This window comes from Microcaecilia unicolor, chromosome 4 (genome assembly GCF_901765095.1).
Source record: "Microcaecilia unicolor chromosome 4, aMicUni1.1, whole genome shotgun sequence".
Lineage (NCBI taxonomy): Eukaryota > Metazoa > Chordata > Amphibia > Gymnophiona > Siphonopidae > Microcaecilia > Microcaecilia unicolor.
The window spans coordinates 370,995,983-371,021,082 of NC_044034.1; the positions used below are offsets into that span (position 1 = coordinate 370,995,983).

At 45.1% G+C, this 25,100-nt stretch overlaps 1 protein-coding gene across 3 annotated transcripts in view; it reads left to right on the forward strand.

Moving 5' to 3' along the window:
* DMD (dystrophin) overlaps positions 1-25,100 on the forward strand; it is a 2,615,032-nt gene that overhangs the window by 2,146,623 nt on the left and 443,309 nt on the right. For all 3 annotated transcript variants that reach the window (XM_030202363.1, XM_030202359.1, XM_030202360.1), the window contains one exon: positions 4,779-4,968. In XM_030202363.1, the coding sequence (XP_030058223.1) occupies positions 4,779-4,968 (190 nt within the window). The remainder of the gene's footprint in view (positions 1-4,778; positions 4,969-25,100) is intronic.

A 25,100-nucleotide genomic window follows, 5' to 3' on the forward strand; every position in this document is an offset into this window, starting at 1 on the left:
CAAAATAAAACATGGAAAAGAAAATAAGATGACACCTTTTTTATTGGACATAACTTAATACATTTCTTGATTAGCTTTCGAAGGTTGCCCTTCTTCCTCAGATCGGAAATAAGCAAATGTGCTAGCTGACAGTGTATATAAGTGAAAACATTCAAGCATTACTATGACAGTAAAATAGATACCATTGGAGATTCTACATGGAATGTTGCTACTATTGGAGATTCTACATGGAATGTTGCTATTCCACTAGCAACATTCCATGTAGAAGCCTGCGCGGCCACATTGGTGATCTACAAGGGCCGACTTCTACATGGAATGTTGCTAGTGGAATAGCAACATTCCATGTAGAATCTATAGAAATCAAACAAAATAAAACATGGAAAAGAAAATAAGATGACACCTTTTTTATTGGACATAACTTAATACATTTCTTGATTAGCTTTCGAAGGTTGCCCTTCTTCCTCAGATCGGAAATAAGCAAATGTGCTAGCTGACAGTGTATATAAGTGAAAACATTCAAGCATTACTATGACAGTAAAATAGATACCATTGGAGATTCTACATGGAATGTTGCTACTATTGGAGATTCTACATGGAATGTTGCTATTCCACTAGCAACATTCCATGTAGAAGGCTGCGCAGGCTTCTGTTTCTGTGAGTCTGACGTGCAGGACGTCAGACTCACAGAAGCAGAAGCCTGCGCAGCCACATTGATGATCTGCAAGGGCCGACTTCTACATGGAATGTTGCTAGTGGAATAACAACATTCCATGTAGAATCTATAGAAATCAAACAAAATAAAACATGGAAAAGAAAATAAGATGACACCTTTTTTATTGGACATAACTTAATACATTTCTTGATTAGCTTTCGAAGGTTGCCCTTCTTCCTCAGATCGGAAATAAGCAAATGTGCTAGCTGACAGTGTATATAAGTGAAAACATTCAAGCATTACTATGACAGTAAAATAGATACCATTGGAGATTCTACATGGAATGTTGCTACTATTGGAGATTCTACATGGAATGTTGCTATTCCACTAGCAACATTCCATGTAGAAGGCTGCGCAGGCTTCTGTTTCTGTGAGTCTGACGTCCTGCACGTACGTGCAGGACGTCAGACTCACAAAAGCAGAAGCCTGCGCAGCCACATTGATGATCTGCAAGGGCCGACTTCTACATGGAATGTTGCTAGTGGAATAACAACATTCCATGTAGAATCTATAGAAATCAAACAAAATAAAACATGGAAAAGAAAATAAGATGATACCTTTTTTATTGGACATAACTTAATACATTTCTTGATTAGCTTTCGAAGGTTGCCCTTCTTCCTCAGATTGGAAATAAAAAAAGGTATCATCTTATTTTCTTTTCCATGTTTTAGTTTGTTTGATTTCTATTGATAACCTTTAAGAGTGGACTAACACGGCTACCACAACTCTCCACTTAAGACACAATCAGTCAATCGCGGTGGGGTTTTTTTTTTCACTGGAAGACTGCAAATTTCTGTGTCTATTTATAGCTTCTAGTTATTCTACCCATCCAGTAAGGTTCATGATAGTTATATCCACATAAAAACATAACATTTCCACCTTCAAATATTTACAAATATCGTACAATTAAAACACTCCGACCCCAAATAAAATTAAGCAATAGATAATCCTTGTTGTCCTCCCTGGGGAAAGCCTGTTCTAACAGTCACCTTTGCGACTTTTATAGCTCAAGGCCTGGCGTGAAAATACTTGGCTTACCTCAATTAGGGTTACCATTCGTCCGGATTTCCCCGGACATGTCCTCTTTTTGAGGGCGCCGTGGGGAGTCCGGGCGGATTTCCTGATTTGTTGGCTTTGTCCAGGGTTTCTCCTCCTCCTGACTCGACTCCTCCCGTTGTCTGACTCGACTCCTCCCGTCATCCGACGCCGACGTGCAGCGTCCGTGCGTGTGCGCTAGCCAGCCCAGCCCGCCCGCCCCAGTCAGCTGATTAAAATGATCCGCCCTCCGTCCGTCCTCCTGCACGAGCACACAGGCAGGCGTGCAGTGCAGCGCTTCAGTTCTAGTGCCTGCCGCCTGCACAGCCGCTGCCATATCGACGACGATGAGGTCAATTTTTTTAATCCTGATTCCGACTTGTCTCTCCTCCAAGGGCGGCCTCCCTGTCTGAGTCCGGGGTCAGAGCCACTTTCTTTCGGATGGTACTGGTCTGGAGCTGGTAGGTAACTTGGTAGGCTGCCATGTGGCCCATGCATGCTGCCTTGTGCAACACACGGATGTACACAGATGGAAGTATAAATAACGGAATAACTTTTCATAGGTATTGTAGGAATTTGTTATAAATCATAAACGGTGTGTTATTTGGAGGGGCTGGTTATAAGGACACCTTAGCATGTGTTATATTCATGCACTGCAGAGATTTTTGTTTCTCCTGGTAAAGACATCAAGGTATAAAAATCAGGTGGTCAACATTCAGAGTTTCTTTCTAATTATTTATTTACATATTTATGGCAGTTATATCCCACATTAAACAAGAATTAGGGTTGGAGACTTCCATTGAAGTCTTGTATAGGGGGCGGGGCAAGGGGTGGGGCATGGGTGGGACAGGGGCGGAGAAGAGGTGTGTCAGGGGGCGGGGCACGTGTCCTCTTTTTTCTTAGGGCAAATATGGTAACCCTAACCTCAATGCATTGTCCGACGGTTATCATTGGCGATTCCCTTTAGAACCGAAGCAGCCTTTTGGGGGGATTGTGTTAAGGTTTTTATGAACAGTGAACATCTTTCTCTCAGACTCCTCAGGCAGGCACTTTTGGGCCAAAACAGAGCTGTTGTATCTGGTCTTTTGACATATTTTGAATAAATCTTTACATACCAGTTACATCACGTCTCCCTTATGTCTTTTGGAAGTGTCGATTTACCTTACTGCTGGGATTGGTGCCTCACTATGAGGAAAGGCTAAAGCAGCTAGGGCTCTTCACCTTGGAGAAAAGGCGGCTGAGAGGAGATATGATAGAGGTCTATAAAATAATGAGTGGAGTTGAACGGGTAGATGTGAAGTGTCTGTTTACGCTTTCCAAAAATACTATGATTAGGGGGCATGCGATGAAGCTACAATGTAGTAAATTTAAAACGAATCGGAGAAAATTTTCCTTCACTCAACGTGTAATTAAACTCTGGAATTCGTTGCCAGAGAATGTGGTAAAGGCGGTTAGCTTAGCAGAGTTTAAAAAAGGTGTGGACGGCTTTCTAAAGGAAAAGTCCATAGACCGTTATTAAATTGACTTGGGGAAAATCCACTGTTTCTGGGATAAGCAGTATAGAATGTTTTGTACATTTTTGGGATCTTGCCGGGTATTTGTGACCTGGATTGGCCACTGTTGGAAACAGGATGCTGGGCTCGATGGACCTTTGGTCTTTCCCAGTATGGCAATACTTATGCACGTTCCTGTGGTCGATCTCTTCTTGTGAAAATACTTTCTCCCATGTACTTCCTTTGTATTTGGAATACAAGAGATAACAAGAGATCTTGAGATTGGCAGAGAGAGTAACTTTAAGATCCTAACGAGCATAGGCAGTACTAGAAAGCTAGTGACAAGCAATGATGATCTTTTAATACTGGGAGGATGTGGTCCCTGGGCTGGAAATGATCCCTCTCTTGCAGGGAGCTGGGAGCTTGGAAGAGAGCTGGGAAAGAAAGCTCTTTAGTCTGTAGTTTGTTTATTTTACTTTATTTTTATTTATGCATTCTTGTATCCCACTATTATCCAAAAACAAGTTTCAGTTCAAAGTAGCTTACAATTTGCATCTTGGTGGAGTTACAATAGTGTTGTGCAATGTGGAGAGGGCATCTGTAGGTTATTCAGAGAGTTTTTGAAGAGATGGATTTGAAGAGGAGAAGATAGAGGTAGCTTTTGTGCTCAGCTGCAGAGTTTTGGTAATATTTATTCATAGAGTTTTTGAAGAGGTAGATTTGAAAGGAAGGCGACAATATCTTTGTGATTAGCTGTAGAATTTTTTTTGAAGAGATAGGTTTTCATTTCTTTTCTGAGTTGGAGGAGATTTTGTGATGCTTTTTATAATTGGGATATATAAATTGCACGTGCCCGTTTACACTAGCCATAAAATAGTGGGAACGCCCATGACCTATCCATGCCCCTCCCATGGGAACGCCCCCTTTGCAGTTTCACAAGACAACACTTAGGCACCCAGTTATAGAATAACGCCTAAGCGTACTTACACACATACCTGTCATTTTACCTCCATTTTGGCGCTCAACTACAATTTTCTCTCGTATGCGTGCCTAATTTAGTTCTGCCCCCGGCATATGGTATTTCCGGTGCTAGCAGAAATATTGAAAACATATTTCTGCAGGGGGTTACCTGGTGGTAATTGGGCAGCGTCGCGGGCTGCCCGGTTACCACCAGGTTAGCGCGGGAGCCCTTACTACCACTTCAATGCGTGGTGGTATGAGCTCTCCCCCCCCCCCCCCCCCCCGAAATGGCCGTGTGGCAAGTGAGAAATCACTGCATCGCCGTTTCATTTTGGGTTATTCTCACCCTCTGTGGTAATAGGAGCCATGGCGCATGGCAAAAATGGCCGCCACCACTAGGGCAGAACCCTTTTTGCCGCAGTTTAGTAAAAGGGTCCCTTGGAGCGTTCTATATAGAATTACCCCCTTGGTTACTCATACGCTGGCCCCATATTGTTCTGCTGTGCATATGTCTGTTCTGCTGCCTTTCTTAGAACGGTCCACACTAAATCTTCTTCCTCCCGATTATGTCTGAACAGGGTCAGTGAGCGAGAGGCAGCCCTGGAAGAGGCCCTCAGGCTGCTCCAGCAGTTCCATCTGGACCTGGAAAAGTTCTTGGCCTGGCTGACAGAAGCAGAAACCACCGCCAACGTCCTGCAGGATGCCACACGCAAAGAAGGGATCCTAGAGGACTCCAGGGGGGTACGAGACCTGCTAAAGCAGTGGCAGGTAAGTCAGCAGCTTCCGCTAGGAGAGCGCATTCACCCCACCTTTCCTCCCCTGTGTTCGCAAAGGATGCTTTCATTTCCTTAGTGGCAGAAGGGATCTGCAAATGACATTTGGCGAAACGTTTGAATTCTGCAATCCTTACTTTAGACAATGTGTAGAACTCCTTTTGCCGTGTCGCCTATGGAGAGCCGCAAAATGACGCCGTGCTGGCCTCTTTCTGATCAGTGCAGTGGTTCCCAAACCCGGGCCTGGAGGCACCCCAGCCAGTCAGGTTTTCTGGATATCCACAATGAATATTCATGAGAGAGATTTGCATGCACTAACTCCACTGCGTGCAAATCAGTCTCATGAATATTCATTGTGTATATCCTGAAAACCAGACCGGCTGGGCAGCCTCCAGGATCAGGATTGGGAACCACTGGATTAAGTGCATTCAAAGAGGTGAAAAGCTGTGGAGGTCGTGCAGAAGAGGACAGTGTCAGAATTTAAGAAAGCGTGGGACAGCCACGTGGGATCCCTTAGGAAAAGGAAGAGTTAGTGGTTACGGAGGATGGGAAGCGTGGATGGGCCATTTGGCCTTTATCTGCCGTCATGTTTCTATCACATACAGCTAAATCAGAGGAAGGAGCTCGTTGTGCTAATGAGTGTATAGACAGGGAGAAGTGGATTCTTACGGAAAACTGACGAAAATAAAGTGATTGCAGTGACTTTATGAGACCTTTTTTTATATTGATAGGATTTGTCTACACTGGAGCTGATTTGCTTTGTGCTGCTCATTGAATTAGTTCGGTTTGTTGCAGCTCCATTTTTAAAGAATTAATCTGGCGTTTTATGGCTTTTTCTCCTTCATGTGCTCTGTTGGAATTAAAAAAAAATGTTAATGACTAGATTTGTCATCGTTAATGGTCATACAAATTTCATACTATTGTTTTCCCTGGGAAACAAGAAATTAGTTTAATTTCATGCTGTAAAATGAGATACGAGTGCATTTCCTTGTTGTGTAAATTCTCTTGGAGGGAAGAAATCCATCACTGATGAACGAGTGGCATGGATGGGTTGGCATTTTGCAGAATAGCTTAAAAGTCTTACAAAAAAAAATGATCAGCTTGCTTTACTCGCTTTGGATACCATCTGAAGTGCTGTTGTTTTTCCCATCCATAGTAACATAGTAGATGACAGCAGAAAAAGACCTGCACGGTCCATCCAGTCTGCCCAACAAAATGAGCTACTGTATACCTTACCTTGATTTGTACCTGTCTTTTTCAGGGCACAGACTGTATAAGTCTGCCCAGCACTATCCCCACCTCCCAACCACCAGTCCCGCCTCCCACCACCGGCTATGGCACAGACCGTATAAGTCTGCCCAGCATTAGTCCCCGCCTCCCAACCACCAGTCCCGCCTCCCACCACCGGCTCTGGCACAGACCGTATAAGTCTGCCCAGCACTAGTCCCCGCCTCCCAACCACCAGTCCCGCCTCCCACCACCGGCTCTGGCACAAACCGTATAAGTCTGCCCAGCACTAGTCCCCGCCTCCCAACCACCAGTCCCGCCTCCCACCACCGGCTCTGGCACAGACCGTATAAGTCTGCCCAGCACTAGTCCCCGCCTCCCAACCACCAGTCCCGCCTCCCACCACCGGCTCTGGCACAGACCGTATAAGTCTGCCCAGCACTAGTCCCCGCCTCCCAACCACCAGTCCTGCCTCCCACCACCGGCTCTGGCACAGACCGTATAAGTCTGCCCAGCACTAGTCCCCGCCTCCCAACCACCAGTCCCGCCTCCCACCTCCTGCAGGATTCCCGCAAGGATGGAAGCAGTTCTGCAGGGTTCCAGTGGGGACGGAAGCAGTTCGACAGGGTTCCCGCGGGGATGGAAGCAGTTCTGCGGGGTTCCTGTGGAAGTGTAAGCTGCACTGCATCAGCCTCTCATCTACCGAGTACCTTGAGTGCTGTCTCCTCCTCCTCCTCTTCCTCCTTGCTTTAACAGCACAAATGTGGAAGGAGGTGGTAGAGACACAAATGATGATGGAATTCAAAAAGGCGTGGGATGAACACAGAGGATCTCTAATTAGAAAATGGAAGTTATAAAAATCCTAACCTTAAATGGCTGCATGTGTGTGGATATGTCAAGTGACAGATGGCGACTCTGGCTGTGATGAACTAGGGCCGATACCGGGCAGACTTGTATGGTCTGTGTCTAATATATGGCTGTCTGGTTTAGGATGGGCTAGAAAGGGCTTAGACAGCAACTTCAGTGGCTGGAACATAAGGACAGTGCTGGTCAGAGTTTTACGGTCTGTATCCTACAAATAAGAAGACGAATAGACTGGAGTGGGCTTCAACAAGAACTCCAGCAGTTGGAAGTCCACTGAGGCCTGGGGAAGAAATTAAGGAGTGAGCCTTCATTCAGCTTCACCAAGGGGCTCCAGTTGCCCTTCCTGTCCCCTCTTATATGCAAGTGGTAGTCATTTTGGGAAAGTCATCCTGTTCCCGGCAGTAGCATAGAGGAAGCTTACACAGTTACATCTAGTCAAGATCATTCTTCGTCCAAAAACCCATTTCTAATACTAGTCCAAATGCTAGTCCTACCTCCCTTGGATTACTGTAACTTTCTATTTCTTGGTGTTAAGAGAGGCATAATCGAAAGGGACGTCCAAGTATATACACAGCGAATCACAAGGTACATCTTAAATGGTGTCAGAGAGGTTTTTTAAGCCAATGAAAATTCCATCCCGCAAAAGCAGATTCTAAAATGTTCTGAACCGGGAATTCAGAGGCTTTTTCCTCCACAAACACATATATGGCCATTCTTTAGAATTAAATAACATTTATGTCGAATACTGTGGCTGAGTCCAACTGATTACATAACTGCTTATTCCACCAAATCCGTTAGGGAAAAATGAAATGGAGTCGATGCATGCCACATCAAGTATGCTGGACAAGAGTTAGGACTCTAGGAAAATAATATGACCACACTCCTGTCTTTGATTATTCTGTAGTTTTGTTGTCAAATAAGGCATTACAAAGTATTAAAATGTTTGAAAGGCCCTTTTCTACACATGGGGTCGTTCTCAAAAGGATGTGTAAACCTAGAAGGCTAGTTCTACACTGCCAATTGCTGCTCTATCGTTCATTTATTTACATTTGATAGATACTAGCATCACTGTTCCAAAAGACAATTAGAAATCAGAAGATTTTCAGCTCTCTATTCCCAATTCTTGGGGGTCAAAATAGCTACCTTAGCTTCAGGAAGAGGCTAAAAACCATTCTCTTCCCAAAGACTGCTTCATAACAATCTATTGACATCTACCTCCTAGTATCATCCATTATCCTTTCCTTAATATTTTTAGTCTCATGCATTAAACCAATAGTCTCTAATATTTCTCATACACTAACACTCTTTACTTTTGTCTCACCTAGATTGTAAACCACACTGAACCCTGGAAAGGGAATATTAGCGGTATGTAAAAATTGATTTGAATTGAATACACTGCTTTGTTGCGAAGAAATCGAAGCGGTTTACGCTAAAAGAAATAAATACAATTAAATAAAAACAAATAACTAACTACTAAAAGTATTCACACAAGAGAAACGAAAGCATAGATACAAACCATAATAATTAAATTGGTTTCAAAGAAGTAACCATTCATACAGCTTCTCAGCCACCATTCCACTGAGTTCGATTCCCGTCACAGGCAGCTCCTTGTGACTCTGGGCAAGTCACTTAACCCTCCATTGCCCCATGTAAGCCGCATTGAGCCTGCCATGAGTGGGAAAGCGCAGGGTACAAATGTAACAAAAATAAAATAGATACTATTGGAGATTCTACATGGAATGTTGCTACTACTGGAGATTCTACATGGAATGTTGCTATTCCACTAGCAACATTCCATGTAGAAGGCTGCACAGGCTTCTGTTTCTGTGAGTCTGACGTCCTGCACATACGTGCAGGACGTCAGACTCACAGAAGCAGAAGCCTGCGTGGCCACATTGGTGATCTGCAAGGGCCGACTTCTACATGGAATGTTGCTAGTGGAATAGCAACATTCCATGTAGAATCTCAAATAGTAGCAACAGTGGAGGAGTTGCCTAGTGGTTAGGGTGGTGGACTTTGTTCCTGGGGAACTGAGGACCTGAGTTCAATTCCCACTTCAGGCACAGGCAGCTCCTTGTGACTCTGGGCAAGTCACTTAACCCTCCATTGCCCCATGTAAGCCGCATTGAGCCTGCCATGAGTGGGAAAGCGCAGGGTACAAATGTAACAAAAATAAAATAGATACTATTGGAGATTCTACATGGAATGTTGCTATTCCACTAGCAATATTCCATGTAGAAGGCTGCGCAGGCTTCTGTTTCTGTGAGTCTGACGTCCTGCACGTACGTGCAAGACGTCAGACTCACAGAAGCAGAAGCCTGTGCGGCCACATTGGTGATCTGCAAGGGCCGACATCTACATGGAATGTTGCTAGTGGAATAGCAACATTCCATGTAGAATCTCAAATAGTAGCAACAGTGGAGGAGTGGCCTAGTGGTTAGGATGGTGGACTTTGGTTCTGGGGAACAGAGTTCAATTCCCACTTCAGGCACAGGCAGCTCCTTGTGACTCTGGACAAGTCACTTAACCCTCCATTGCCCTATGTAAGCCGCATTGAGCCTGCCATGAGTGGGAAAGTGCGGGGTACAGATGTAACTAAAATAAATAAATAAAATTCCTGATCTCTCGCCACAGGATCAACCTGTCTTTCTATAGAAAAAGCCTATCGAAAAAGGTGTCTTTTCAAAAGAGCACGAAAAGAGGTGTAAGAAGTTTCAAGAGGGAGCTGCTGAGGTAGGGGATTGCAAAGTGCTGGGGACAAGAAGTAAAATGCACTCGAACTGGTAGATTCCCAACTCGCTTCAGAGGAGTGGGAAAGAACCAATCTATTATTTAAAGAACGTAGAGCATGAGAAGGCGTGTAAGGAATCGCCAAGGGTCCTGTTTACTAAGCCGCGCTGTAGGCACGCGTGCGCTAACACTAGAGACGCCCACAGGAATATATGAGTGTCTCTAGCATTAGCGTGTGCTAAAAACGCTAGTGCATCTTAGTAAACAGGACCCCAAAGAAGCAAGATAAGCTGGAGATTACTACTACTACTACTTATCATTTCTAAAGCGCTACTAGACGTACGCAGCGCTGTACACTTGAACATGAAGAGACACTCCCTTCTCGACAGAGCGTACAATCTAATTAGGACAGACAAACAGGACAAACAAGAGATAAGGGAATATTAAAGTGAGGATGATAAAATAAGGGTTCTGAACAAGTGAATAAGGGTTAGGAGTTAAAAGCAGCATCAAAAAGGTGGGCTTTTAGCTTAGATTTGAAGACGGCCAGAGATGGAGCTTGACATAGCGGCTCAGGAAGTCTATTCCAGGCATATGGTGCAGCAAGATAAAAGGAACGGAGTCTGGAGTTAGCAGTGGAGGAGAAGGGTGCAGATAAGAGAGCTTTACCCAGTGAACAGAGTTCCCGGGGAGGTATGTAGGGAGAGATGAGAGTGGAGAGGTACTGAGGAGCTGCAGAGTGAATGCACTTATAGGTCAATAAGAGGAGTTTGAACTGTATGCGGAAACAGATAGGAAGCCAGTGAAGTGACTTGAGGAGAGGAGATCCTTGGAGAACCTTATGGGTATGTGTAAGAATTACTAGCGAAAGTCCACAGGTTTAGTCGTGAGCTCTTATGCTGGTGCCTAGCTGTAGGCAGTTAGATACATAAATGCTGGTGTTCTGTAACTTGAATGCACTCCTGCAAGACACTCCCCTGACCCACTCGTGACCCTCCCAGGTCCATTCTCCTTTCAGTTTTATGCAATAGCTTGTACGTGCAATTTATGGAATACCAACTAATGGCAGTTACACATGTAACTCCTAATTAGGGCTAATCGACACCAATTATAGCCAATGTGAATTAGCAGCTAATTGAACAATTAATTTGCGTATGTAACTAACACGATTCTGTAACTTGAGAGCGCAACTTGCACACTGACATAAAATTGTGGCAGCAAGTTTATAAAATTACGGGGAGAAGGGCTTTTATAAATCACATCAGATGTCACATCTGTAAAAGTATATGTGGTGACGAGAAGAACAGCATAATGACTCTGTATCTCTCCGAAGTGCGACCTCACCTTGAGTATTGCGTTCAGTTCTGGTCACCTTATGTAAAAAAACGTATAGCAGAATTAGAAAAGGTTCAAAGAAGAGCAACCAAAATACGAGGAAAGGCTAAAGAGGTTAAGGCTCTTCATCCTGGAAAAGAGATGCCTGAAGGTGGGGGGGGGGGGGGGGGGGGGGGGGGGATATGATTGAGGTTTATAAAATCCTGGGTGGTGTAGAAGAAATAGAAGTGAATCAGTTTTTTATTCTTTCAATAAGCACAAAGACCAGGGGACACTCAATGGAATTACGTGGAAATACTTTGAAAACAAATAAGAGGAAATATTTTTTCACTCAATGCATAGTTAAGCTCTGGAACTTGTTGCTGGAAGATGTAGGAACAGTTGTTAACGTAAATGGGTTTACGAAAGGTTTGGACAAGTTCCTGGAGGAAAAGTTCATAGTTGGCTAATGAGATAGAACATAAGCACCGCCATACTGGGAAAAGACCAATGGTCCATCAAGCCCAGCATCCCGTCTCCGACAGCGGCCAACCCAGGCTTCAAGAACCCGGCAACCCCCCCCCCCCCCCCCCCCCCCCCCCCCCAAAAAAAAATAATTTTTAATAATGTTCAATGGACATTTCCGTCAGGAATCTGTCCAAACCCCCTTTAAATTCCGTAAGGCCAGCTGCTGTCACTACATTCTCCGGTAACGAGTTCCAGAGTCCAACTACACGCTGAGGAAAGAAAAACTTTCTCCTATTTGTTTTAAATCTACCATATTCTAGCTTCATCTTTTGTCCCCTGGTTCTATTATTGTTTGAAAGTGTAAACAAACGCTTCACATCTGTCCGTTCTACTCCGCTCATTATCTTGTAGACTTCTATCATATTACCCCTCAGCCTTTCCTCATAGGGAAGTGGTTCCATCCCTTTTTTCATTTTCGTCGCCCTTCTCTGCACCTTCTCCAATTCCAATAGATATGGGGGAAGCCACTGCTTATCCGTGGGATCAGTAGCATGGAATATTGCTACTTGTTGGGATTCTGGAATCTTGCTAGTCTTCTACCAAGTAGTTGGTGACCTGGTTTGGCCACTGTTTCGAACAGTATAAGGGAAAACGGATAATATTTTGTCACTAATACTAGTTCTATTGTATTGTAATAAGGCTTCTAGAGTGTATTTCACCCTATAATACGCTCTCTTCACTATTGAACACAGATAACCCCTTTCTGTTAGTCGATCCCAAAGGACCTTGGCATGGCATTCAAATTCTGTACTCGAGGATCAAATCCTCCTTAGGAGCAAAAACAGGCTCACTGGCAAACGACCTCAAAAAGCCAGGATGAAAACTTGTGAATTTTAACAATGTATTTTTTTGTAAGAGGTTACAGTGTAAAGTGGTCTGAATAGTATTTTCCTGTTTGTAAATGCAGACCTCCAAAAACTCAATAGACTGCTCACTTGGAAGTAGCTGTAAACTGAAGACTCCTAGCAAGGGAATTAATCCACACCAAAAACTGTTGTAACAATTCCTGACTACCTTCCCAAATGAAAAAAAAAAATATCATCTATAAATCTATGCCGAATCTTAATAGATTTCAACCAGGCTACAACCAATGTTGCTACTGATGGGACCATGGTTGGGAGAGTCTCGTACGAGTAGAATTTCCTTTTGAAAATTTGGGCTGGAATGGAGAAGTCCTCTGGTTTAAATATATCCATATACACTAAAGGGAGAAATTATCAATGACGGCTACCATTAAAACAGTTTTTTTTACCACGAAATCATGCTATTCTAGCACAGGAGCCATTTTATTCAATGAGACCTAGAATAACACATCTTAACAGTAGCCTACATGGATAACTTCCTCCCATAATTAAATCAAAAAGAAGTCTCTAAAAATGGAAATCCTTCTATATGTAATAATAGTGAGCCAAGTATGGGACAATCAAGCCATTGTGACATCACTGATGAGGTTGGCTCTTATTGGTGGAATGAGGCATTATGACATCACAATCTCAGCTCTGGTTACTAGAGACTGAAACTCTTCACACAAAGGGAAGAAGTTATCAACCTGGGCTACTGATATGTGTTATAGCACAGGTACCATTTTATGCACTGAGACCAAGTTACTAAGAACTGGGGTTAGCAGTAATATAACACTGTCACGTCTGTGGCCGTGACCACCCTCATACTTACCCTGTTTCTGGGAGTCAGTGGCTGTGCTGGCTTCTGCTTGTCTCTGTGTCTGTTTCTGTCTTAGTTTCTCTCTGGCTCTGTGTGCTGATTGCCTTACTGGACCTCACCTGTGTGGGATATGCCTCTTCCAAGATGCCTGCCGCCTCCTCTTTGCCAGTATCCAAGATGGCTCCTGCTTGTCCTTCCTGTGGGCTCACTTCCTCTGGGTGTCAAGCCTCTGTTTGGAGGCAAGGAACTTCCTGCTTCTGTCCTGCTGATGGTGACTCATCAGTGAGTTCCTTTATAAGGAAGGCCTGTGCTTGCAGACGGTGCCTTCGCATGGTGTCATTGTCTAGTGTCATGCCCAGAGGCCTACAGGTTAGTCAGTGTGTTGCTGCGCTGCTTCTAAGCCTGTCTTCTGTGTGGGCTTCTTGACCTTCTGTTCAGTACCTGTGGGCTGGTTGCCCCTCTGTGTGGGCTGCTGGCCCTTCTGCCTTTTGGCTGTGTTTGGAGCCTGCTGTTCAGCCCTGGTTTCCCCGTCTATGTTTGCAGCCTGCCCTACTCTATGCTTGTATATTCTGTGTGCTCATCCTGAACCTTGTATATCCTGTGTGCACATCCTGGCTGCTAGTCGTCCTGCCTCCGCTGTGGAGGTAGCCTCTGCAGGTCAGCCCGGGTTTCCCCGTCTGTGTTTGCAGCAGGGGCGTATCTGAACTGCGGCGGTAGGGGGGGCCAGGGCCAGAGTGAGGGGGCACATTATAGCCCCCCCCCCCGCCGCCGCCGCCGCCGCCGCCGCCGCCATTGCCGATCCCCCTCCCCCCAGCCGCTACCATTGCCAACCCTCCCTCTCCGTTGCTCGCTTACCTTCGCTGGCGGGGGACCCCAACCCCCGCCAGCCGAGGTCCGCGTCCTCCTGCCGCTGCCGCTGCCGCTGCCGGCTGCCTTTGGTGCTTTCATTTGTCCATTGAAGCTGGCGCCAACTAAAGTTTCTTTTGACTCTGACGTCGCTGCACGTTGTACGTGCAGGACTCTGACGTCCTGCACGTACAACGTGCAGCGACGTCAGACTCAAAAGAAACTTTCATCGGCGCCAGCTTCAATGGACAAATGAAAGCACCAAAGGCAGCCGGCAGCGGCAGGAGGACGCGGACCTCGGCTGGCGGGGGTTGGGGTCCCCCGCCAGCGAAGGTAGGCGAGCAACGGAGGGGGAGGGTTGGCAGCGGTAGGGGGGTCCAGGGCGAAATCTGCGGGGGCCCAGGCCCCTGAGGCCCCACGCAGATACGCCCCTGGTTTGCAGCCTGCCCTACTCCCCGCTTGTATATTCTGTGTGCACATCCTGAACCTTGTATATCCTGTGTGCACATCCTGGTCCTTGCTTGTTTGTCCTGAGTCCTGGTTTTGGCTAGCTAGGGTTATCCGGCTTTCCGCTCTGCCTAGCTGCCATCTTCCCTGGGTGCACATCCTGAAACTTGTATATCCTGTGTGCACATCCTGGTCCCTGCTTGTTCGTCCTGAGTCCTGGTTTTGGCTAGCTAGTGTTATCCGGCTTTCCGCTCTGCCTAGCTACCTTCTGTCCCATGTGTCTACCTTGTACCTTGCTTGTATATCCGGTGTGCTTATCCGGATCCCTGCTTATGTATCCTGATTCCTGTATCTGTCTAGCTAGCGTGTATCTTCTGTGGGATTTATCCTGTTACCTGCCTTGACCTAGCTAGTGGGGTTGCCCTGTGGGTATTCCCTGTCTCCCCTTCTTCCTTGCTTGCATGTCTGCCCTAGTCCCTGCTCCTGATAAGCTTCTGTCTGTCTAATCTGTCCGGTGTGTCTGGCTTAGCGGCTGCGTGCAGCGCTTAGTGCAGTGTAGTATAGTTTGTTCCCTCGTGTTTCCTAGACCCGGGGTCGGGTCCTCTGGATTCCAGTTCCACCTTGTCCTGCAAGTCCTGCCGGCCGCCTGCACGCTGGAGCTCAACGCCAGCGGAACGGTGGCTAAGTGCAGGTGAAGAGGTTCCTGTTCTGCTAGTTCCAGTTGCCTGCTTCCAATCCAGAGGTCCAGTCCGGCCCTTCCGTGTGTTCCGCTCCAGGGTGGTCTTGCCTGCCTCTGCCGCTCTTCGGCAGGGGTCCAAGGACTCGCTATTCCCAGTTCCGCCTCGAGGACCTGACAGCATGCCAAGGCCCTCGAGAACGCGACAAACACATCATAACGGTAGCCCAGGTTGATAACTTCTCCCCTTAATTAAAGAAAAAAGATATGTCTCTAGAAATCAAAATCACTGATATATGTAGCAAAAGTGAGGCAAGCATAGGGCAATCAAGCCATTGTGACATCACTGATGAGGTTGGCTCTTATTGGTGGAATGAGGCATTATGACATCACAATCTCAGTTCTGGATACCAGAGACGGAAACTCTTCACACTAAGGGGGGAAGTGGGCCAAGTATAGGACAGTCGAGCCATTGTGACATTGAAGCATTATGACATCACAATCTCAGCTCTGGTTACCAGAAACTGAAACTCTTCACACTAAGGGAAGAAGTTATCAATATCACCATTGATACATATGTCTAGGGTGGCATGTCATCTCATATCATATCAATTTATTTTATTCTTACGTCTTCATTATACATATGTATGATACATCACGTTCCCTCTAACGGTTATTCTCACGCCATGGGAAGATTTCACACTTTTGAAAATTGAATACCTTTTGGAACATTTCAACTGAATGTTCTTGGAATTTATGTTCTTAGAACTTGTGGTTTTGGTGACTTCCTCTCTTTTGCTTTTTGTGGAGGATTTTGAGGTTGATGTTCAAAGCGATTTAAGAGGGAGGAGCCTCTCCTGCCCGCTTAAATAGCTTCCCATCACCCAACCGGGGATATTCAGCCGTACTTAACTGGACAGTGCCGCTGAATATCCCCTGAGACCGTCCAAACAAAAAGTGGGCAGGTCAGGGGCAATGCCGGGGGGGGGGGGGGGGGCCCTGGGGAGGAGCCCCAGGGTATACGGGTGCCGTTGATATTCAGTGTTAATAAGGCCGCTTAGCTAGGTAAGTGCTGGCTCTGAATATCAGACCAGCACCCTGCATAACTTCTTGTTGCCTGAAAAAGAAAAAAAAGCACCACCCAAGACCATCTTGCGGGGGGAGGGGAGGGAAACAGGGGAGATTGTCATGGGGAGGTGACATGGTGCTTGGGGGCTTTGGTTTAAAAGAAAAAAATGTTATGCAAGACTAGCCCGATGTTCAGCCAGGGCTGCATAACTCTTATGCAGCCCCGGTTGAATATCGGCCGACCCGCATAAGCTCCGGGTGCCCAGGCTCCCCCAAATTATCCCCAATATTCAGTGCCAGAGCCTGGACGTGGTCCAGCACTGAATATTGGGGTATAATTTAGCCGGCGACGATCAGCGTTTTTAAAAATACTGACTGCCGCCAGTTGAATATCAGAGGGGGGGGGGGGGGGGAATTGAGATCAAACAGGATAAAATGATGCAGCATAAATCCAAATACACTGATGTGGCTTTTTGATCCGGACATGAGGAATAAGCTTCTAACTGTATAAAATAAGACCGTCTTATACTTAGGCAGTAAAAAGCTCATTTCTTTGCCTGACTGCCATTATTATAATCATGGGTCAATATTACTCACTTTTTGTTAAATTGTCATTAATTGCACACAAAAATAATGATGTCCATGACTATCAATGGTTGTCAAAACGTACCTGATGAAGACGCCCAACTAGGCTTGATGTTTTGACAGATTAATTTAGATCAGGCGATAGAAACTCCAACAGCTAAGGTAATACTTCAGAGGTACCTCAGAAATCACTGGGCAAAGGTGCTCATGGATATAAAATCCAAGTTAAATATCTGTTTCTGTCTTTTAAAAAAAAAAACCACAGTCTCCTGAGTGAAAAATGACTCTTTCCTCCATTATAACAAGCCAGGCTTGTCGATACTGGGAGAATCAATGAACCCCTGGGTGGATGTGAGCTGTGCTGGGGATTTTTTTTATTAAATAACATTTTGACTGCTATCAGAAATCATGAGCTATACACGTAGCAACAGAAAACTACTTCATTCTCTCCCCGGTGGTTTAACAGTTTGTTCAGTAATGAGATTCCAGCAGAACTAGAATTTACATCCTTGCATTACAGACCCTGCTGTTTGTTCTGGGACTCTGGGTCTGCATTGTTCTCCTGAACTGAGCCCAGCAGATGCTCCAGGGCTGACTTACTCATTTATCGAACTTTCAGGAGGTTTGCACATGCTACCTAACAATTTCTCCAGTTTTATTTTATTATTTTTTTTAAATATGAGTTGCATTTCATTGTCTCATTCACTCTTATCATAGATTCTAGGACTAGGGGGGCATGCGATGAAGCGACAATGTAGTAAATTTAAAACGAATCGGTGAAAATATTTCTTCACTCAACGTGTAGTTAAACTCTGGAATTCGTTGCCAGAGAATGTGGTAAAGGTGGTTAGCTTAGCAGAGTTTTAAAAAGGTTTGGACGGTTTCCTAAAGGAAAAGTCCAAAGTCCATTATTAAATTGGACTTGGGGAAAATCCAGTATTTCTGGAATAAGCTGTATAAAATGTTTTGTACTTTTTGCAATGATCAAAAACAGCGAAGATGACGCAAAAAACGTAAAAAGTGGAAAAAATGAAAACTAAGAATTAAATGAAAAACAGAAAGAAAGGGAATGAGAAATTGAAAAAAATCCACACAAGATAAGAAAAAACACTGGGAACAAGATAAAAACCAAAATATAAAAATCAGAAAAAGACGACACAAGAAAAAAATAAAAAATGAATCAATTTATTAAGGTGATTGTACTTTTTGCAATCTTGCCAGGTATCTGTGACCTGGATTGGCCACTGTTGGAACCAGGATGCTGGGCTCGATGGACCGTTGGTCTTTCCCAGTATGGCAATACTTATGTACTTATGTAAGAAAACTTGTATGCAAGATACTGCCCTCCTGTTGAGACTGACAGATGAGGTGTAGAAATGAGTTTCCATGCACTTATGCTTGTGTGTGTACAGATAGATAGGTATCAGGGGTTCTGAACCCAGTCCTGGGGACACATCTAGCCAGTCAGGTTTTCAGGATACCCACAACGAATATGTATGAGATAGGTCTGCATACAGTTTGCAACATATACAAAATACGATGGCTAAACTTATTTGGGGGGGGGGGGGGAGATCTATTGATTATGCCATCCCACTTTTAATTAAATTGCACTGGCTGCTGGTCCAGGCGAGAATTCAATTTAAGCTATTGATGATTGTTTTCAAAATTTTGTATGGATTAGCTCCCGACTGTCTCCATAATAGAGTCTCTCTTTACTCAAGAACTAGAACACTTTGTTCCGTTCAGGAAGTGAGGTTGAATATACCCCCAGTTTCGGTGGGTCGATAGGCTGGTAGTAGGTATAGATCTTTAGTAGGGAGAGGTCCGGAGCTATGGAACAAATTACCCAAAGACATGCGACATATTACCTGTTATTCTGTATTTGGGAGGGCAATTCAGGCTTATTCGTTTGCTTAATATTTGAAGGGCCCTTGAGCAGAAGCGGAACCAGGTTGACGGCGCGGGGGGAGCGAGAGCAGACTTCCGCTGGTGCACATTTTCAGTACAACACGATGAAAAAACTAGGCGCCAACAGAACTCCATTTGGGGGAGCGGCCACTCCCCTGGCTCCCCACTTAGCTACGTCACTGCCCTGGAGTATCGAGGGAGGAGTATTTGTGTTATGTGTCAGTTAATGTAACTCAATGAGATCTGTCCCGTTTTTATTTTGATTATGATCCACCTAGAACCTATCTAGGTAAAGCGGAATAGAAGTGTCCAGATTAGATTAGATGAGGTGGATCAGGAGTGGATTGGGAGGGGGATTTGGTCCTGTTTGAAGGGAAGAAGAGAGGAGTTTTGCGGGTACCAGGCAGTGGCATAGCCGGGGGGGGGGGGGGGTGGCAGGGGAGCGGCTGCTCCCCCAAATGGAGTTCTGCCAGCTCGGGCGCCTATTTTTTCTCAATGTGTTGCATTGAAAATGTGCGCCAGCACCGGCGGAAGTCTGCTCTCGCTTCCCCCACATCGTCAACCTGGCTCCGCTTCTGGTACCAGGTGATATTCAGTGCTGGCATCAATCAACATAGCTAAATGCCCAGCCTTTTGTATGGTCCTATGTGGTCACTTAGCTGTGTGGACACTGGCAATAAACATCACTGGTACACACAATCTCCTGGCTCCTACTACTACAACTACTACTGCTCATCATTTCTATAGCCTGCAAAGAGGTGGGAAAATGTGGGATACAAATGCAATACATAATAATAGCGCTACTAGACATATGCAACACTGAACATGTAAGAAACAGTCCCTGCTCGACAGAGCTTACAATCTAATTAGGACAGACAAACAGGACAAATAAGGGATAAGGACAAAGAGTAACAAGATTCCGGAATCCCAAAGACAAATACTACTACTACTATTTATTATTTCTATAGTGCTACTAGACGTACGCAGCGCTGTACACTTGAACATGAAGAGACAGTCCCTGCTCGACAGAGCTTACAATCTAATTAGGACAGACAAACAGGACAAATAAGGAATAAGAACAAAGAATATCAAGATTCCGGAATCCCAGAGTAGCAGCATTCCAGAATCCCAGAGAGTAGCAAGATTCTGGCTACTACTACCACTTATCATTTCTATAGAGCTACTAGACGTTCTCAGCACTGTACACTGGACATAAAGAGACATTCCCTACTCAACAGAGCTTACAATCTAATTAGGACAGACAAACAGGACAAATAAGGGAGAAGGACAAAGAGTAACAAGATTCTGTGTGGAATCCCAAAGAGTAACAAGATTCTGTGTGGAATCCCAAAGAGTAGCAAGATTCTGTGCAGAATCCCGAAGAGTAGCAAGATTCTGGAACTCCAAAGAGTAGCAAGATTCTGTGTGGAATCCCAAAGAGTAGCAAGATTCTGTGTGGAACCCCAAAGAATAGCAAGATTCTGTGTGGAATCCCAAAGAATAGCAAGATTCTGTGCAGAATCCCGAAGAGTAGCAAGATTCTGGAACCCCAAAGAGTAGCAAGATTCTGTGCAGAATCCTGAAGAGTAGCAAGATTCTGGAACCCCAAAGAGTAGCAAGATTCTGTGTGGAATCCCAAAGAGTAGCAAGATTCTGTGTGGAACCCCAAAGAATAGCAAGATTCTGTGCAGAATCCCGAAGAGTAGCAAGATTCTGGAACCCCAAAGAGTAGCAAGATTCTGTGTGGAATCCCAAAGAATAGCAAGATTCTGTGCAGAATCCCGAAGAGTAGCAAGATTCTGGAACCCCAATTCTGTGTGGAATACCAAAGAGTAGCAAGATTCTGTGCAGAATCCCGAAGAGTAGCAAGATTCTGGAACCCCAATTCTGTGTGGAATCCCAAAGAGTAGCAAGATTCTGGAACCCCGAAGAGTAGCAAGATTCTGTGCAGAATCCCAAAGAGTAGCAAGATTCTGGAACCCCAATTCTGTGTGGAATCCCAAAGAGTAGCAAGATTCTGTGCAGAATCCCGAAGAGTAGCAAGATTCTGGAACCCCAAATCTGTGTGGAATCCCAAAGAGTAGCAAGATTCTGTGCGGAATCCCGAAGAGTAGAAAGATTCTGGAACCCCAATTCTGTGTGGAATCCCAAAGAGTAGCAAGATTCTGGAACCCCGAAGAGTAGCAAGATTCTGTGTGGAATCCCAAAGAGTAGCAAGATTCTGTGCAGAATCCCGAAGAGTGGCAAGATTCTGGAACCCCAATTCTGTGTGGAATCCCAAAGAGTAGCAAGATTCTGGAACCCCAAAGAGTAACAAGATTCTGTGTGGCATCCCGAAGAGTAGCAAGATTCTGTGCAGAATCCCAAAGAGTAGCAAGATTCTGTGTGAAATCCCAAAAGTATCAAGATTCCGGAATTCCAAAGACCATCACTGCTACTACTACTACTACTTATTTCTATAGATCTACTAGACGTACGCAGTACTGTACACTGAACGTGTAAGAGACAGTCCTTCTCGACAGAGCTTACAATCTAATCCTCGATTCTGCCCCCAGAATACCTCTCCATTGCCCGGATTTGCTTTGCGTGTTCTTAGCCGATATTCAGCAGCTCTGCCCAGTTAACTACCACTACTTATTGGCGACCAGCCTGCTGAGCGTGATTTAAGCAGGCAGGAGTCTCTCCTGCCCAATTAAATTGCTTTGAATATTGAGCCCTGAATATTTATTAGAAATTCCACAAAGCAGGAGCATTTGTGACAACTGACTGTGTACTGCAGTAGTCTTCATTAATGTTTAAGCTGCGGCCACTTTGAACATAAGAACATAAGAATTGCCATACTGGGATAGACTGAAGGTCCATCAAGCCCAGCATCCTGTTTCCAACAGTGGCCAATCCAGGTCACAAGTACCTGGGAGAAACCCAAAGAGTAGCAACATTCCATGTAGAACCCCAAAGAGTAGCAAGATTCCATTCAGAATCCAAAGTACATAAGTACATAAGTAATGCCACACTGGCACAGACCGAAGGTCCATCAAGCCCAGCATCCTGTTTCCAACAGTGGCCAATCCAGGTCACAAGTACCTGGCAAGATCCCAAAACAGTACAATACATTTTATGCTGCTTATCCTGGAAACAAGCTGTGGATTTTCCCAAGTCTATCTTAATAATGGCTTATGGACTTTTCTTTTAGGAAGACAGCCAAACCTTTTTTAAACCCAGCTAAGCTAACTGCTTTTAATATATTCTCGGGCAACAAATTCCAGAGTTTAATTACACATTGAGTGAAGAAATATTTTCTCCGATTCGTTTTAAATTTACTACTTTGTAGCTTCATTGCGTGCCCCCTAGTCCTAGTATTTTTGGAAAGAGTAAACAAACGATTCACGTCTACCCGTTCCACTCCACTCATTATTTTATAGACCTCTATCATATCTCCCCTCAGCCGCCTTTTCTCCAAGCTGAAGAGCCCTAGCCGCTTTAGCCTTTCCTTATAGGGAAATCGTCCCATCCCCTTTATCATTTTCGTCGCCCTTCTCTGCACCGTTTCTAATTCCACTATATCTGTTTTGAGATGTGGTGAGCAGAATTGAACACAGTATTCGAGGTGTGGTCGCACCATGGAGCGATACAAAGGCATTATAACGTAATGAGTTGAAGGAGGGCCGTCAAATATGTTCACAAGGAGGGCCACAATACTGCTGACCAAACTTCATTGGGGGGGGGGATGAGCATTTCCAAATGCATTCTCTTTTGTCTGCTGAGAAATGCCTTGTCCTTCAAGCATGCAGTTCACCCCCCCCCCCCCCATCCACTTCCCCCTTCTTATCCTGAGGTTGAGTACAAAGGTAAAGTAGCAGAGAAAACCCCCCCAGAAAGACTGGGGGCCACCACTGAAGAACACTGGTGTAGGGGGTAATTGTACAGCACATCACCCCCCTTACGCAGAAGTACCTGCTTAAGCTACTCCAGTTTATAAGGGAAAATATGCATTTCCTTTCCCTTTTTAAATTACCCCTTCATAACCCTTGGATAGGCTGAATTACAGTTGTTAAAACAGATCCTGTGTTGAAAAGCCAGCCTGAAAACCATCCAGTATCCCTTGTACTCCACATGAATTCCTGCAGCTGCTTTACCATCACTCTCTGTAGCTGTCGGGGAAAACAGAAACTCTACATATGCAGTAACAGATAATTCATTCAGCAAGTGCTTGAGATGAATTCTCGCAACCCGGGTCTCCATTCTCCACTCCCCCAAATGCGTTCTGCCTAATTTTCACAGTGTGTATCCACAATGAAAGAGGTTTCCTTTTGCAACTCAACCTCTTCAGTCTTATATTTATTTTATCTGCTGAATTAAGTGCTGGCGAAAGGAATTCAATTGGCAACGCTGATAGACGTCCTTTATTTCTTGTATTCATAGGAGAGGCAGAGCCCTGGTAATTTTGCATTCGCTGCCAGCCAGACTGCCTGGGTCCTGTCCTGTCGGGACCACCTCCGAGAGCAAGAGGCTAATTGAGTGTTCATGCCTATTCAGACATGAAGAAAGAAACCAGACGTGTATGAGCTGATGCCAGCTGACATGGGGGTTTTATGTTTTATTCGAACTTGATACACTGTTAAACCTCTGCTGTACACAGCGGTTTACAATTAAAATTTAAGAATAATAAAACAACAAAAAATAACTCCATACTGCACATGTTATAGCAAGACATGTTCATCCGCTCCTACCAGAGTACTGATAGAACTGAAAAATGGTAATGTGTAATTTATCCTTAAATACCTGAAGATTGGAGGGTGGCCAATGTAACGCCGATTTTTTAAAAAAGTTACAGAGGAGATCCGGGAAATTATAGACCGGTGAGTCTGACGTCAGTGCCGGGCGAAATGGTAGAGACTATTATAAAGAACAAAATTACAGAGCATATTCAAAAGCATGGATTAATGAGACAGAGAGGGGCATTTTCGAAAGGGACATCCATGTTTAGTTTCGAAAATACCGTCAGGGACGTCCAAATCCTTAAATTTGGTCGTCCCCAGATTTGATTGTCCCTAGACTTGGTCATTTCGGGGATAATGGAAACCAAGGATGTCCATTTCAGAAATGACCAAATGCAAGCCATTTGGTCGTGGGAGGAGCCAGCATTTGTAGTGCAGTGGTCCCCCTGACATGCCAGGACATCAGCCGGGCACCCTAGGGGGCACTGCAGTGGACTTCATAAATTGCTCCCAGGTGCATAGCTCCCCTTACCTTGTGTGCTGAGCCCCCCAACCCCCCCCCCCCCCCAAACCCACTACCCAACAACTTTACACCACTACAATAACCCTTACGGGTGAAGGGGGCACCTAGATGTGGATACAGTGGGTTTTGGAAGGCTCGCTGTTTCTTCCACAAACGTAACAGGTAGGGGGGTTGGGCCTGGTTTCACATGTCTGAAGTGCACTCACCCATTAAAACTGCTCCAGGGACCTGCATACTGCTGTCATGGAACTGAGTATGACATCTGAGGCTGGCACAAAATATTTTTAAAGATGTTTTTTGAGGGTTGGAGGGGGTTGGTGATCATTGGGGGAGTAAAGGGAGGTCATCCTCGATTCCCTTCGGTGGGCATCTGGTCAGTTCGGGCACTTTTTTTGAGGCTTGGTCATAAGGAAAAATGGACCAAGTAAAGTCACCCAAGTGCTCGTCAGGGACACCCTTCTTTTTTCCATTATGGGTCGAGGACGCCCATGTGTTAGGCACATCCCAGTCCCGCCTTTTCTACGCTTCCGACAGGCCCCTGTGAACTTTGGTCATCCCTGCAACGGAAAGCAGTTGAGGACGCCAAAAATCGTCTTTCGATTATGCCGATTTGGGCGACCCTGGGAGAAGGACACCCATCTCCTGATTTGTGTCGAAAGATGGGTGCCCTTCTCTTTTGAAAATAAGCCTGATTGTGTATCTGGATTTTCAGTACCTCATGAAAGACTCCAGAGGAAATTGGAGAGTCATGGGATAGGAGGTAGTGTTCTATTGTGGATTAAAAACTGGTTAAAAGATAGAAAACAGAGAGTAGGGTTAAATGGTCAGTATTCTCAATGGAGAAGGGTAGTTATTGGGTTTCCCCAGGGGTCTGTGCTGGGACCACTGATTTTTAACATATTTATAAATGACCTAGAGATGGGAGTAACTAGTGAGGTAATTAAGTTTGCTGATGACACAAAGTTATTCAAAGTCGTTAATCGCGGAAGGATTGTGAAAAATTACAAGAGGTCTGGGCGTCTAAATGGCAG